Consider the following 16,099-nt stretch of genomic DNA (forward strand, 5'->3'; position numbering starts at 1 on the left):
TTTTTAGGCACCACAAGTTGAGTGCTATTTAGTTCCATTATATTCGAGAGAAGGCAGACATTTCTACGGCCGATACCTCCAGCACTCAGCAACCCACACCAAAAATCTAGACAGACTACAGGTAAAAGGAAAAGTATGTATTTTGGGGTTGAACTGTCCCTTTATTAAGACTCCCAGGTAAAATAAAATGTTCTGATACACAGACACAAATGCTCACAGCACAGTGAGGCACAGTACACACACCACACACACTAACCAGAAACAGCGTGATTCACAAAATGATGAGCACATTATGAGCATGTGTGTGTTTAACTCTCGGGCATTCATTGCATCTGTGTGTGATAATATGTGTGTGATTTAGAGTGAGCCGAGGCTGATGTATCAAAGCGGCTAAGGTCAGAGCTGTGTGTATGTGTCGTGTGTGTGGTATTTGGAAGCAGACGTGGGCTCCCCCGTTGTGCTTTTTTAGGGACAGACCACAGAGTGTTACGTGTGTGTCTCTGTGAGTGAGAGTGTGTGAACTTTACCAGGAGTGAAAGGAAAGACCCCTGTGTATACAGAGAAAAGAGATCAAAGACTCTGACTCTCCTGACCAGAGGAGGGCTGGCCCGGATCAATCCAACACTGGCTTGTGTGTGTGTGTTTTAGTATGCACAAAAGAGTGTGACAGAGAAAGAGGAATGAAAAGAAGAAGGAGAGGGAGAGGCTGAGAGAGAGGAAGAAAGAAGCGTGCATGCATGTCTTGGTTTGTCACAAAATTTACTGTTGTCAGATACAATGAAATTCTGATATCACGATTATTGTCAGACAAAATATCACGGTTTTTAATGATTATTAATACAGTGAGCTTTTTTTTATTGTTATGTTTACTTAAAGGTGTGTAAGATTTGGGTGGATTTAGTGGCACATAGTGGTGAGGACTGCACATTGCAACCAGCTGAAACTTCTCCTGGTTAAAATTCCTTCAGGGCTCACTGCCCAAGAAGTTTTTACAAGGAGCAAAACTGTCTGCAGAGGTCTCTTCATCTCTTAAACAAACAGACCAGATGCTCATAATCGGTAAAAAACACTGAATAAAGCAGTTTTTACGTAACATATTAGTGTTTCTCCGATGCTGTTTGGGATGTCGGAGATGGGGGGCTCGCTCACCAATGTGTGCTCACCTTTTTTTCTATGCTAACTTAAGATCCAGACAGTGAGGAGATTTTTATCGCAAGCCAAATTATCCGCAGAGGTCTCTCTCTCTCTAAAACAAACAGATGTGATGGTTTCAACCAGTAAAAACACTAATAAGAAATGCTGCTCGACAGCGATGGGCTTCTTACTACGGTAACCGGCGTGAAAACACGAATGCCCCCAGGTAGAACCGTTCTGGGCTTCTGTAGAGTAGAAACATGGCGGTGAACATGTGGATGTTTCAAGTGATAATACACTAAATCCTTCACACTGGACCTTTAAACACTACTTAGACTACTTGAGAATCATTTATAGTGGTTAAACGGAATATGCTATACAGAACATAGGCTACAGAGAGAGAGAGAACGACAGCCCCTCCCACAGTCATCCTCAGTTGGTCATACGATACACCCACAAGATCCAGTAACATGTTGTGAACGACTACCAGCGAGTTTACAGGAGTGGATGATTATCTTGAAGATGCTGGAACATATTCAAAGTGCTGGACCCCTTTGCAGTCACTTTTCGACGGCATGTTTTACAAATTAGATATCCATCTTCAAACACAAAATTTTGTAGGTATCCAAAACACTCTCACACTGCCAATTTAAGGTGCTTTTTTGGCGGATATAAGGATCCCTCTGATATTTTTAGAGCTCTTCTTCTCAACGCTATAGGTGAGCAGCACGACTCTCCCACAAACTGGCACCCAAACACGTGTTTTGTGACTGTTTTAGCAGGACAACAATGCAGGAATCAGGACACCATAGATATGGTAGCTTCTACATTCCTTACAGTTATGAAACCATGACCTTCTGTAACCACGGATATAGCAAATCTCGTTAATCCCCACATCCCTGGCTTCAACTGTGCATGTCTACCTATGAATGTAAAAAACTGCAAGATCATTTATTCTATGAAAGGCAGTATTTTAAGAAATGTTGTTGTTATTGTATTGCTGAAGTGTTTGTTCCATTTTAACTAAAAGAGAAAAAGAAAATGACTTTGGATGAGGGTAATTTAAGGGGTGATTTACTTCTGAATGTCCGACAGTCAGAATGTCAGTCTACTTCCAAACTTAAGCAACATGTGGATGTGTGCTTTAGGTCTGAATTCTAATATAATGTTTTGATGTGGGCCAAAGTGTGTGAGGCTCACTGTCAACAAACTGTGATGTAGAAAGCACTTTGCAACATGACAGAGGTTTATAAACAATTTGCCTCATTCCAAAAAGTCTTTGCCTTAGTGCAGCATCCTGCGCTTTCTCCAAGCTGCTGAATCTTGCATAAGTGCTCGACTCATAGCTGCTGAATGAGTTTCTTTAAAGATATGTGCGAATGTTCCGCCCTGAAATTCCTGCCTGGTGTGAAAAATGTTTTAAAATGGATACAAAAACGAGAGTGCGACAGTAATAGAGAGAGAAACTCACGCTGCAATGGAGAGGTTGGCAGCAGACAGTGGGCTGACTTCGGCCACCTCCTTGGCTTTCTGCAGGGCGATCTTCTGACTGGCAGCCTCCTCTTCCTCCTGCTCATCCTGCAAAGAAGAGATTCGGAAGAAAATCAAAAGCAAGAGATGAATGAGGTGGGGACACTGCAAATGGGGGAAACTGAAAGAATCTGTTGAGTGGAGAAGCATAACTCTAGATTTTTAGCATTCAGAGAAGAAATGCTACTGCTGTTTTGATTCAATTGGACTGTAGTGTACCTTGGTTAGTTCCTGTGCGTTGGCTAAATTGTCCACAGCGATAGCCAAGAACACATTCAGCAGTGTGTCTGAACACAGAGTTAAAGGAAATCCAGCATGTAGGAGTTTGTTTGTACAAATGTATAAAGCATGCACATACACAACGGAAAATGATCTGTTAAATCTCATAAAAAGCAACATCTTAGCCAACATACCACTCATGTTTATTAACTTCCTGGTCACAGATCCCTTACCAGGGTTATATATTATATATTATTATATACAATAAGATGGGTAAGAACAGTATGTTTTATCCAACATGATAAATGTTTACAGCCATAAAATAGATCCAGGAGTCTCTCTCAGACATGCATCGGGTCTGGTCTGTAATATCTTGAGCTAAAACAGGTTGGGTATGATCATTTTTAAAAAATGATCAGATCTATTTCAATCTCAGAATGAATGTCCCAGGTCCACTAGGGCTCGGGGCTCTCATTTTGGACGCGTAGAGACCTCTTATCTAAAGTCAGAAATTGAACTACAATTAAAAGAATAACCACATGTGTCTTTATATATGTGTGTTTTGTGTGCTTCTTTGCATTTTCACTGCCAAGGGATACAGTTGCCAAAAAGTGTGAGCACGATGAAGAAGACAGAGAAGGCCATGCCCTTGTTGACTCCGCCCTGAGACTTGATGCCGTCATACATCACCATGTTCCAATCCTCACCGGTCAGGATCTGACACACACAAACAAACACACATTAAAATAGTCAGATGAAGCCATATTCACTCCAAGTACATGTAGCTATTTGATGATTAATTATTCTTTGATATAAAAACACATATACACAATATGATGGGCTATAGTCAAAACACACAATCACCCTCACACACTTACACACCTTAAACACACTGATATGCTTTAGCACAATTATGCTGTTAACTATTGACTCTTTAGCCCTTAAACTGTTTTGTCGTAATCCACTGCCTCCTCCTTAGATTTTGCCCCCCCCCCCCTCTTTTGCATCGTCTCCTCTGCTCACCTGGAACACTGTCATTATTGCTGCGGGGAAGGTATCGAAGTTGGTCGGAGGAGTGCCATTTTCAAAATTAAACCTAGCAGGGGGAAAAAATCAAATGGATGAGAGAGATGGAGAAGAGAAGTGTGAGGGCAAAACACAGAAGCATCTCACAAAGAGAACAAATGCCTTTATATTAAAAAACGACAGTTTCTTAGTAGAATATCAAATGCAAACTGTAAAAAAAAAAAAGAAGGCTAAAGAGAAGCCAAGGTGAAGGGAAACAACACTGACTGTCCCCCGAAGAGCTGCATGCCCAGCAGAGCAAAGACAACTATGAAGAGGAAGAGCAGGAAGAGCAAGCTGATGATGGACTTCATGGAGTTGAGCAAAGAGACGACGAGGTTACGCAAAGATGCCCAGTACCTGGCAGAACAGACAGAGAGCGTGTTTAACCGAGTGCAATGTTATGTCCATTTTCTGAATATGAGAAATACAATGAAAGCGATAATAAATTAGACTCACTTGGTGACTTTGAAAATCCTCAATAACCTGAGAGCTCGGAGCACACTGATGCCAAACGATGTGCCCGGCTGGATGATGGACCACAGCACTTCAAATATACTGCCGCATATCACCTAATGCAAATACAAGCATATGCAGGTATAATTATTCGATTCAATAAGCAAATAATGTGCATACACCAGCAGATCATCACTGTATTTTTGTTTGTAAGGTCTTCTGTACAAGGTTATGTTTTCACATGTGCAGATAGGTGTGAAGTAAGTGTTTGCACCTGCTTATGAGTCTGTGCTTATGTGTGTGTTTCTTTGTGTGTGTTTCTTTGAGGTAACCAAGTGCTGTGGGACTCACAATGCAGTCGAAGCAGTTGAAGGAGGAGTTGAGGTAGGCCTGCCTGCCCAGGCCATACATCTTTACCATCATCTCTGTCAAGAATATCCCCAGGAAGATAAATTCAGCAAAATCTACATGAGGAGAGGAAGACAAAAATAGGAGAGGGAGGAGGAGGAGGAGGAGGAGGAGGAGGAGGAGGAGGAGGAGGAGGAAAGGCAGTGTTTTGTGGTTAATGTATGCATTTAAAATACAAAAAGGCATTTTGTAATTTGTATTTGTCACAAAACCTGTAATTTTCTTTCAAAATACATTCAAACTCTTCATTTTTTTGTGTTCTAAATGAGGAAATATACTTTTTGTCTTTTTGTAGCCTAGGTTATACGTCATTTAGGTGATGTATAAACCATGGGTATGATTCTTACATACATTTTTTAAATGTTTTTATTTCAATGCATCTTCTTGTGTCCATATTTTGATGTCTTTATAATTGGTTTATCTATATTTTGTGTGCCATTTCAATTAATTTAATTTAATTATTTTTATTTGTGCATGTTGTGTGTGTGTGTGTGTGTGTGTGTGTGTGTGTGTGTGTGGATATATAGCATATATATATTTAAAAGAAGAGAGAGAAACAGCAAGAATCTGTGCAAGGGGGAGACATTGTGTGTTCGGATGTGCTTGTGTTAACTGGTTGGGTCAGCTCTTTCATGGATTTAGTCACATTTACTTAAGAATTTGCTCACCCACTCCCTTCCACTAATCTGTGATGAGTGTATTTGTGCATTTGTGGAGATAATCTGTGCATGCTTGCACAAAGTACGCATGTACCCTCCCTCCCTCCTACTCACATAGAAAATCTGACAGTGGGTCTGGCTGGTCATAGTGCACTACAGCCACACACAACGTGTTGAGGCCCACCAGACACAGTACGGTCCAGTAGAAGGCCTGGGACTTCACGACGTGTCGGATGAAGAAGCGGAGTCGTCGCTCCCGCCGCTTGAAATTTGAACCTTCAAGCTTGGAGCTCTTCAAGCTGGCACGGGCAAACGGTGAGCCTGAAAGGACAAGCAAGGTGAATATTATAATGTTAGCTTAACAGTAAAGTGAACAGTGGTTTATTTAGCATCTTGAAAAACATATAGATCCCAATGTCCTTGTGGTATATGGAAAAGTATGGGGAATAAACACGAGTGAATATCATTAAGGAATAATAGCTTCAACAGCTCGAGAAAGAGGGGCTGGAGGAGAGAAGTAGGAAGGAGGTAACAAGGGCAGGTGAGAGAAAGAAAGGTCGTAAGATGAGGGGGTTTAAGGAAAGGGGAAAAAAGTAACACGAGGAGAGAAGTGCAGAGCAGCAGAGGAGAGGAGAGGAGAGGGAAGGAGAGGAGGGTCAGGTAATGCTGATATGCAAGATAAGATAGCATCTGTATGTACCTGTGGTTTGCCTTTGAGTGTGTGTGTGTGTGTGTGTGTGTGTGTGTGTGTGTGTGCGTGTGTGTGTGTGTGTGTGTGAGCGAGGGTGAGACAGAGAGCTTGTATCTTACCGACTGCCAGATCTCCCTCTCCTTCCTCTGGGTTTAGCAGCTCAGCTTTGCTCTTATGGTTCTTTGTGGCTCTTCTACGGGAGCCTGTAATAGAAAAAAAGCATGCACGTTTAATCTATAATACAACAGTACAGATATGTTACATTCATTCCCATCATTTTCTTAATTACAGTTATGTATGCACAAACACAGTGAATTCATACCATCATAATCATTTTCATTCTCATCATCCGCCAAGATGACCTCTTCTACAAAACAAACAAACATGTTAGTACAGTATCGCCACATCAAATGTATTTTTTTGACTTCCACAATATCTGTCGGTCTTCTCTCATCATCAACTGCCATTTCTCATTTTAATTAAAACTGGAAATGGTCTCTGGCCTGCACCTGTGCTTGCCACTGTTTTTTTTAAGCTTCCTTGTTTTTATGTAGATAGTCTTTTCAGGAAGATCAAAGGTCTGTGCTTTCTATCTGCCCCTTCATCCACTCCTTCCAACAAACCCTCTTATCTTCTCTACATCTTTCCTGCCCTGAGCAGATGGGTCAGAGTAAAAAGACAAGCCAGATAAAGAGAACTTGGGACAAACAGTGGGTCTTCTCTACCTGGGCATCAAACAAGTGTCTTTAATGTGTGCCACAAGGTTTAAATATATTTAACTATACCTCCCCAGAAACTTGCCTGTTAATTGAAGCTTCATGATTGTTTGATTGTGACTGATTTTTGAAAACATACCAGCTTTGCAGATCCATTCCAGATAACCATTAAGTTCCCGCTCAATCTGCTGTTGTCTTCTGAGCTTCAAGAACTCACTCCTGTTTTCCACACGCTCTCTCTCTTTGGCAAACTCCCTGCAGACACACACACATATGCACACACACGCCACACGTAGACACTTCTAATGCAGGTGCTTTGCATTTTCATTGTGACATACATGTGATAAAATTCAAACATCAATTTAAACTGTTAATGTACAGTATATGGGATGTAAATTATGAATAAACAGCCTTTTACACTATCTTTGTCAGAGGCAGCTTCTCACAAATAGAAACAGAATCACACACACTTACCCTGACAACACACCCAGCACCAGGTTGAGCATGAAGAAGGAGCCAATGATGATGAGGGGAATGAAGTACATCCAGTTCCATGCACTCCCTGAGGCATCGTTGCTCTGGAAACACACACACACATACACACACACACAAAGACATCAGACAGAGTAACTGATGTTTTGCTCTGGGAAATTTGCCACAACTCATGATGACCAATGATTTGATCGACTAAGGTAAAAGACATTCTTGCGACTCCAGAACTGGGGATGCCATGGTGAGGAAATTTTCCCAACAGTTTAAAAACCTGTAAAAACACCAGTGTTTCCAGTCACGTTTCACAAGAAAAGATATTTGTCCATGACACTAAATATCTGCAGGGCGCTAACTCTGGTCTTTAACAATGCATCTTCAGATCTTTCCCTCATTTTAAACAAAGCGTAACAGGAACAGTTGATGTGGCACTGGCAGCGCCTGCTTTTCTTTATAATATACTTGCTAAGGTTTTTTATTTCTTCTGCTCTGCAGCTAGGGCTCAGCTCCCTCTTCTCCATCTCCCTTTTCATGGGGTGCACTCTCCGTCTGAAGATGACTGCTTCTTCCTCTATCATCCTCTTGGTCGCCTCAACATTCTGGTCGTAGTCACCTCAGTGGACCATGAATGTTGTTTCTGGTGGGTTTGGCAATGACAATTTTGGTTGAACAAAAATGATCTGATTCTTTGACAAAAAGGTGTATCTGTGTATGGGTCCTTTCCAAAATGTTGTCAGAAACTTAGTATAATATATGAGCCAGTTTCACTGCTGCCTTAAAGTCATCATTAACTGTCCAGACAATGCAGCCATTAAAAAAAATGGAGGCCAGTGCACTCAAAAGGGCTGTCCACCGCTGTTAGAAATATAAACAACAGCAGGGCTGACATGGTTTTGCTTTAAGTCATCTCAATAAGTAAATGCATATCTGCCACTCTATTTAGCTGCTCAGTGCAGAGTAAATAATGTATAACAAATGCTTTGGTCTCTCCCTCTCTCTCTCTGTCTCTACCATCAGATTGTCCAGACTCCCCTTCCGTTTTCTCTATTTGCTCCTTATTGTTTTCTCTCTCTTTTTGCATGCTTCTTTGGGACCCATTTCTTCTGCTTTCCCCCTCCTTATTTCACTCATTTTGATGTTTTCTTCTTTCCTTCATTCCTACCTTCTTTTTTTTGTGCAATCTATCCATTCCTCCCCACTCTGACTGATCAGCCTCTTCACTGATTCTTCATTTCACCCTCTCCCACCTCCAGACTCCCCTCTTCTCCATCCCCCCCGCGCTCTCTTTCTCATAGCCTCCCTGTCTCACCTCCCCCCCGTCTCCTCCTTCCTCCATCTTTCCTTCTTCCTGCATGTAAGTTGGTATTGCTGCTGTGTACCCAATGTACCGCAGACCCTTTTTTCTACCATTAAACTTTTATCGCTCCCCTCCCCAGCAGCTGCAAGAATAACTTGGGCTGAACAGGCCCTTTTAAATATAGAGCAGCACCGGGAAGGAGGGACACAGGGAGAGAGCCACAGAGTGAGAGGGAAAGAGAGGAAGGAGGGGAGGAGAGAGAGAGAGAGAGAGATAAGACGGAGAAAATAAAGAAGGAATAAGGAAGGAAAAAGAGCAATGGGGAGGATACGACGGAGAGGGAGAGGAGAAGGGGAAAGAGACGACTACAGTTACACTCGAAGACCCTCATCTACCTCTGGTTTCCTAGCAACCGTTGCCACTGACAGCAGGGAACTATTCAGTCCTGGGTATGAGTGATGACGCTGTTAAAGACCTGGTACCTATTTTATGGGCAGACTCACAGTGTGCACAGGTGAATATAATTGCATGTTTGAACACTTGAAATTTTGCATTTTACCAGAGAAAATCATCTTAGATTTTACAGTGAAAAAACAAACAAACAAACAACTGAGACGAGTGACGTAAAGCCAACCGTAATTCCAAAGCTCAGCTGCATTTGATTAGGTTTTTAATTTTTGCTTCTTTTCAGATATTCAGTGACAGTTTCATCCTCACAAAATGTCCACCAAATACGTCAATAACAAATATACAAATGCCAAACCAGGCACTGTCTCTAAAAATGGCTCTGCACAGCAAACAAACTGATACTGTATAATTTCCACTCTGAATCTAATTAATTGACTAGGGTGTTTGTCTGCTGGTGCAGCCCATCCATGACAGGGACTGATGGGTTTTGCACTCTGGGTTATCAGTCTCCTCACTTGAATGATCCTCTCTTTTCTCGCCTAAATCTACTGGCACAGAGACCTGCAACTCTCAGCTGACTGACTGGTTACCCAGTAGCCCATTCCCTTAAGACCCCTCGACAGTAACGGGTCTCTTAAATGCCTTTCATTCCTCCTTTACTACATGCAGAGCTTTCTATTTCCTGAGCAGGATGAGGGGGATAATAGGGTGGTCACTGAAGTCCTGTTTATAGTTTAATTGAATTGAAAAAGAGGGAAGTAGCATAGGGTATACCTGGTATTAGCATGCATCTTGGGTAATCCAATCACAAGTGGACAGCACTTAATACAAGCATCAACTACCACAGAGACACATTGGGATCCGATCACTCAAACACGTGCCAAGGTGGTCTGGGACACATTTGACTACATATCTTTTGTAGTGTGAATGCTAATCCTTCTTGATGCATCCCCAACAAGGACTAAGTCATCAGTGTAGGACATGGTGGCTGTTTTAATGACAGCGTGCTAATGCTCTATAACTTGCACAAATACGACTATTTGGATGAAGTGTTGCATGATTGTCCATCATTTTGCTCTATGGAAGGAGATATGTTGAATTCTGCAGACAGCAATTTCTCTGGCTGTACCGACAGTTAGCTAGCAGGAGTGCGGAAGTAATACCTGTGCATGGGGCCCTTTGACCCTCTAGCGCAAAGTGAGGTAGGCAGTAACGAAATCTGAACACAAGTGGTCAGCTGGCAACACATGATAGACACAGTTGTGAACGGCAGTGTGTCTTGGCTGTCCACTTCTGTTTAGATCACCAAAAAGCACGCTAATACCAGGTGTAACTAGGCTTTGAGTGTGAGCATGTGTCCCAAACACTGCTTAGCAGTACTTACATAGTAGAGCAGGTCAGTCCAGCCCTCCATGGTGATACACTGGAAGACGGTGAGGATAGCAAACAGGATGTTGTCAAACTGGGTGATGCCGTAGTTTGGTCCCAGCCAGTACTGTCTACACATGGTGCCCTCTGGACACAGCCGCGACGGAGGCTCGGTCCCACATGGAAACTCTTCTCGGATCTCACCTGAGCATGGATGAAAGTAAGGAGGTGTTTCCGAACAAAAGGCACGCATATGAAAATATGCTGTCTGTTCTATAAAAATAATAAGTGCTATCTTTTGGCTCAAAATCTGATTTTGCCCCTCTTTATGTTGTGGAAATAAATATGTGAAGGAACTGACCACAAAAAGAAGGAGAGCTATGACACAGAAAATAATGCTAACCTACTTGATTATAAAGACATTTAAGATTCATCTTACACAATTTCAACTTTTTGAATTCTTGGTAGGTGTAACATTATTTATGATCCCCACTCCAAACAGGGGAAAGGGTCAAATAGAATAGAATGGAAGTACTCCACACAATTTAACGCCACAGAAGTTATTTAGTTGAACCAAATAGCTTTTCTAATTTTAGCAGTGCGACTATTTAAAGTCTACCTCAACCGGAACAAGTCTTCATTGGGGCAACCAGTGAGCAAATCAATCCTGACTGCACTATTATTGGTAAACACAGACCGTACACACACTCCTTTACCTGTGTGATTGTCAAAGCAGGTTGTGTGGAATTTGCCCATGTAGAACTCTAGGCCGATGATGGCGAACATGAGGATGGCGAAGAAAAGGAGCAGGCCAATTTGCAGCAGAGGAATCATGGCCTTCATGATGGATTTGAGCACCACCTGTAAGCCTGGACGACACAGCGTATACAGATCATTATTATTATTATGCTGCCTCCTCTCTCTTATTACTGAGCAGTTAAAACCCGTTCATGTCCTCCACTACCAGCTGGTCCTGTTTAATGCAAGTGTTGCCATGAAGATAACCATAGGTATGATAAGACCATCAGCTTATGGCTATATCACATACTTTGCTGCAGTCACTGGAGGAGGCAGTCTAATACCTGGCACACAGTACACTACAGTATATGCTGCACATTAAATACCAGAGGTTTTTCTCATGTGTTTTTGTAACAAACAAAAGGTCTCAGAGGCAACATTTTGTTGCAAGTCATATTTCATGCAAACTGTTGTTTTGTGAAAACCCAATCACACTTTTCAAATGTATATCACACCCTGTAATGGAACTCTAATTTGGCTTTCATAGGGAGCTTATGACTTTTATGATGAGTAAGCCTTGGTTTGCCTGTTCAGCCCTGTAGTGGAGTCCATGCTATTAATAACACTGCAGTGGTGCTGGAACACTACTGCCGCTATAACATTTTTTTTTTTTTTTTTTTTTTCTAAAAGAGCGGAGAGTGCACAGAAGAACCACTTTTGTTGGAACACTTTGGGTGCATTATGCAGAACAACACAGAAGCTGCATAAAACCTTGACACAAAATGCGTCTCCGTGCTATTTCGATCCTCAAATAAAATCTGTAACTGTCCTGTGCTTAAAGAGATGTAATTTTTTTGGGCCACGAATAGCAGCTAATCTGTAAAAAGTCTTTATTTTTCAATGTCATAGTTAGTTCAAATGGGGAGTTTTGACTTACTGGGAATACCGGACACCAGTTTGAGGGGCCTCAATACTCGCACCGCCCTGAGGGTCCGCAAGTCGAAATCTGAACCCACAGTGGACAGGATCCTAAAGGGACAGAGACAAAAGTGTGCACAGACAATCAATGTTTAAGCACGTCAAGCTTGTCACTGTCAGTCAGCCTCACTCATACACACATTTAGCCACAGCCCCCATGCCGAGTCATTACAAGAAACTGGGGTGAGCGCTGTATGTAAATCCTGTAAGAGCCGAGCTGATCAATAGAGCTGACAAGTGAAGTAGGACAGAGAAGTGTATCAGGACGAGAAAGGGATGGGCTGAAAGGACAGTGTTTTGTAACGGGATGACAGCGGGACTATAAAGTGAAAAAGGAGAGATGGAGTGATGGAGAGGAGAGGGAAGACGGGAGGACAAAGAGGGAGGGTAGAAGAGAGAGAAAGTCAGGGCGGCGTGGAGAGACAGAGCGAGAGCAGCAGAGGGAGGGAGCGCTGGCAGATGGTGAAAATCAGAGATGCTGACTTGCTTATTTCTACCTATTTTTATTCTCAGTACGTTTAAAATGTTTCTCCTCAAGCCGTCGCCAGACTGCGGAGTAAACGTGCTGTGGTGTGTGTTACAGCACCTGTATCACCGCTCATCATCTGAATAAAGACTTGTAAACACCGTGCGTGTGTGTCTGTGTGTGTGTGTCTGTGTGTGTGTGTGTGTATATGTGTGTGCTTCAGATGGTTAAGATGTTCCCTTGTGCCGCCAGACTTCCAGTCAGTCCCCTCGTCTGACGCACACTGTGAATCATCCTCCTTCCCACTTCTCGCTCCCTCTCTCTCTCCCTCTCTTTTCGGTCTCTCTGACACATTTCCACTTTCCTCTGTTCCACTAAGAGGCTCAGTGACACAGCAGAGCCTTAATCACAGGTTTGAAGTCAGCCTGCTTTGCTTGGAAACCTAAAAAAAAAAATGGCGAGGAGGGAAAAGTAACACCGACCCAGGATCTATGGCTGAATGCTGTATTGAATTACCAGGAAGCCCCCCCAGTGGTATGTGCTCCATCGCTAGTGAGGGCTAGGGTCCTTGTAATGACATTGTGTGATATCAAATGCCTCATCAGAGGCTGACTTGTAACTGAGAGGTTCCTGGTTTGGTCACGAGGCAACACTGTACTTCAGCTGTGTGCGTGGCTACAACATTATGCCAGCTGTGCCCTTTAGCAACTCACTGCACGCTGTATTCTTAGATGATCTTCAGATGTCTTACTGAAAGTGACACTAAAATCAGAGCTAAACTGTATGTCAGCCGCTAACATACTGTATCGGTAGCAGCATATATAGCAGCATAAGATATTGAAGTTCTGAAATGCCAAAGATACATTTGAGGTGAACTAGAAACAGTTTTGCCATTACAATCTTGTAAGTGCTATATCGTTCTGAAGAACTGAAGAAGCTTCTTGGATGAGAGGTGAAATGTCTTCAAGAAACGCAAGCAAGACCAGGTGCCTACGATATAGCACTTACGAGTAACATGACCTGGATGACTGAGAATCTTCACCGACAAGTCTCCATTACAGTGTTGGTCTACCTCAGGGCACTGATCTTTTATTTTTTTTACTTGTAAAATGTCCGCAATTTTTAATCAGGGTTTTTTAGCTAAAAATGTGTTTATGTTAGGTTGATACGAAATATATAGGTATCATAACCATATTATACTGTATGCTCCTTGATAGATTTTTGATTTCCTCAACGGACATTATGTTGACAGTCTCAAGTATTTGTGTATCTGTTTTTGGTATCTACTGCAGTAACTTGAATTACAATCTCTGACACACATCCCTTTGATTGCAGATTTGGGTGGAAGCATCAATTCTCCTGAAAATATATATATGTATATTTTCCCAAACAACTTCCCCTTCTTAACAATTATGTAATTTCCACATTGATTTCCACAATACTTTGACTGCACTTCCATTTTGAGGTTTTTAGGGTTGGTAACTTTATGTTATTTATTCTGGAACCTGGATGACAATACTTGACAATGGTGATTAATTTGACACATTGTTGTATTTCCAGTGACTATATAGTGCTACTCTTAATATCAATATGATATTGTTGAGCACTCTGCTTCAAAGGGAGGTCAGAGAGCAGGCTCAGCTACACAACATCACCTACAGCACACAGAGATTTAGTGTTTTGCTCAGAGATACATTAAAAATACTTGGCAGCACAGATTACTGCACTGATGCAACAGTCTACTGCAGACATGAGTCCTAAAACCTGCAAATAAGTTAGCATTTTTTTGCACCTCCAGTTTTCTGGTCTTGAAGTCAGTGGGTTTTTGAATGGGTTTTTGGTTAGATGTCTGAAATAAGGTCTGTGGTTACCCTAGTTTAAGAGATTTTCATGTTTTGTTCTACAACATAAAATGCGTCAGTGTATAGCCTACCCCACTCTTGACGATTGAAGCTTTTACATGTCTTAAAATAGGCAGTTGCTAACAAGAGGATGAATTAAACTACTGACGTTGTCAGGGACATTAAACGTCATCGCACCGAACACCACCTTTACAGCCTCTTTGTGGTGGCGACAACTCCGCGCTCCCTCCCTCCTCTGTTAAATGGTATCTCACAGGCGCACTACGTCATCAAACCATGTGATGTTTGGTATCACCGGATTCAGGAAGCTCTCGGCTTCCTGAATCAGGCATCGTTTTTCTTTTATTCCTTATGGATTTCGCACCAGAGCAGCCTAAATACACGAAGTCCAAAATCGCGATGAGTGGTGACAAGTCATGTCATGCCATTTTTTGAGGGGAAAAGTTAAAGGATTACTCGCGATCTCATGCCGAGCCGTCAGTGGACACGTAGCTGGTTTATAAAAGGTAAAAGTCTCACTCCTACCACTATTTTTGGCTGAGATATACCGCCTAGAAAGTAGGATCACAACTTTCACGTTTCATATGGCTTTATTTGGTGATATTTTATGGTGTTTCTGTCATAAACAACATCAGCTATCATAATCACCCCTGATTTCAATAAGGTACGATGTTTGAAGCTGGCTGAGTGTTGTTTGATCACTGATAGTACTGTTTTGAAGCGGAGTGAGCGCTCTGTCATTTGGAGCTCCGTCTGGATCTTTTTATGGAAAAAACACTGCAGAATGGTCATACTTTGAGCAATCTTCTTCAAACTTGAAACAAATGTTCATTCATAGTGTGCCTACAGCCCCACAGTGTCATTTACCTGCTCAGATGAAGCCACAGACAGTTATTCATCCTGAAAATCATTTTTTATTTTATTTTAGGCAAAATCTTCAACTTTTACTGACTTCAGAGGCCCATTTCTCTGTCTCTGTATCACCTAGAGTGTTTTCACAAGAAACTTCAGAGTGTTTGCTTTCTGGCAAGACCTCATGCATGCATGTAGTCAGAGCGGTTCAGAGGCTACAGTCATTTTAATTTGGGTATGTCATTTTAGGCGTTTTCCCTGCAAAATGGGGGTGGAGTGCAAGAGGTTAAAGTCATGCAATTGTGGTGTAGCTCCTTTATAGTATAACATTAGATTTTTATTTCTGGCGATTGCATTTAAGCTTAAAAAATCATAAAAGTGGTGTCAATTTGGGAAGATTACCTATTGAACAAAATGTGTAAGTATCATAAATTTTTGTTTGTCACAGAGCTTATTTTCTACAACAAAAATCCAGTGGGAACAGCTCATCGGCTGGTTGTGCTAACTTCCATGCTGGCCTACAAAAAAATATAAATAATTCCTGCAGCTTTCTACGAATGATGGCAAAAAAGCAAGAGGCACGTGATATAGGAAAGGAAGGTAATATATGCTATGCATTGCACACAGGAAAATAAATGTAATCAACAGAAAGAACCAGTCTAAATAAAAGATAATGATAAAATGATGAACGAGTAACATAATTCAGGCTGGGGATCAGTGGAGAACTATAAATGACATGATGGCTAGCTGGCCTTGTGTGTTC

The 16,099-nt window shown here is 41.9% G+C and overlaps 1 protein-coding gene across 1 annotated transcript in view; it reads right to left on the reverse strand.

The window, feature by feature from the left end:
* cacna1aa (calcium channel, voltage-dependent, P/Q type, alpha 1A subunit, a) overlaps positions 1–16,099 on the reverse strand; it is a 100,258-nt gene that overhangs the window by 54,272 nt on the left and 29,887 nt on the right. Inside the window, 15 exon segments of the mRNA XM_050070112.1 lie at positions 2,606–2,712; positions 2,884–2,951; positions 3,483–3,600; positions 3,907–3,979; positions 4,177–4,308; positions 4,408–4,520; positions 4,756–4,868; positions 5,586–5,792; positions 6,282–6,365; positions 6,485–6,529; positions 7,018–7,133; positions 7,353–7,456; positions 10,457–10,644; positions 11,157–11,309; positions 12,116–12,207. Coding sequence (XP_049926069.1) covers positions 2,606–2,712; positions 2,884–2,951; positions 3,483–3,600; positions 3,907–3,979; positions 4,177–4,308; positions 4,408–4,520; positions 4,756–4,868; positions 5,586–5,792; positions 6,282–6,365; positions 6,485–6,529; positions 7,018–7,133; positions 7,353–7,456; positions 10,457–10,644; positions 11,157–11,309; positions 12,116–12,207 — 1,713 coding nt within the window.

Source organism: Epinephelus moara, chromosome 18, assembly GCF_006386435.1.
Source record: "Epinephelus moara isolate mb chromosome 18, YSFRI_EMoa_1.0, whole genome shotgun sequence".
Classification (NCBI taxonomy): domain Eukaryota; kingdom Metazoa; phylum Chordata; class Actinopteri; order Perciformes; family Serranidae; genus Epinephelus; species Epinephelus moara.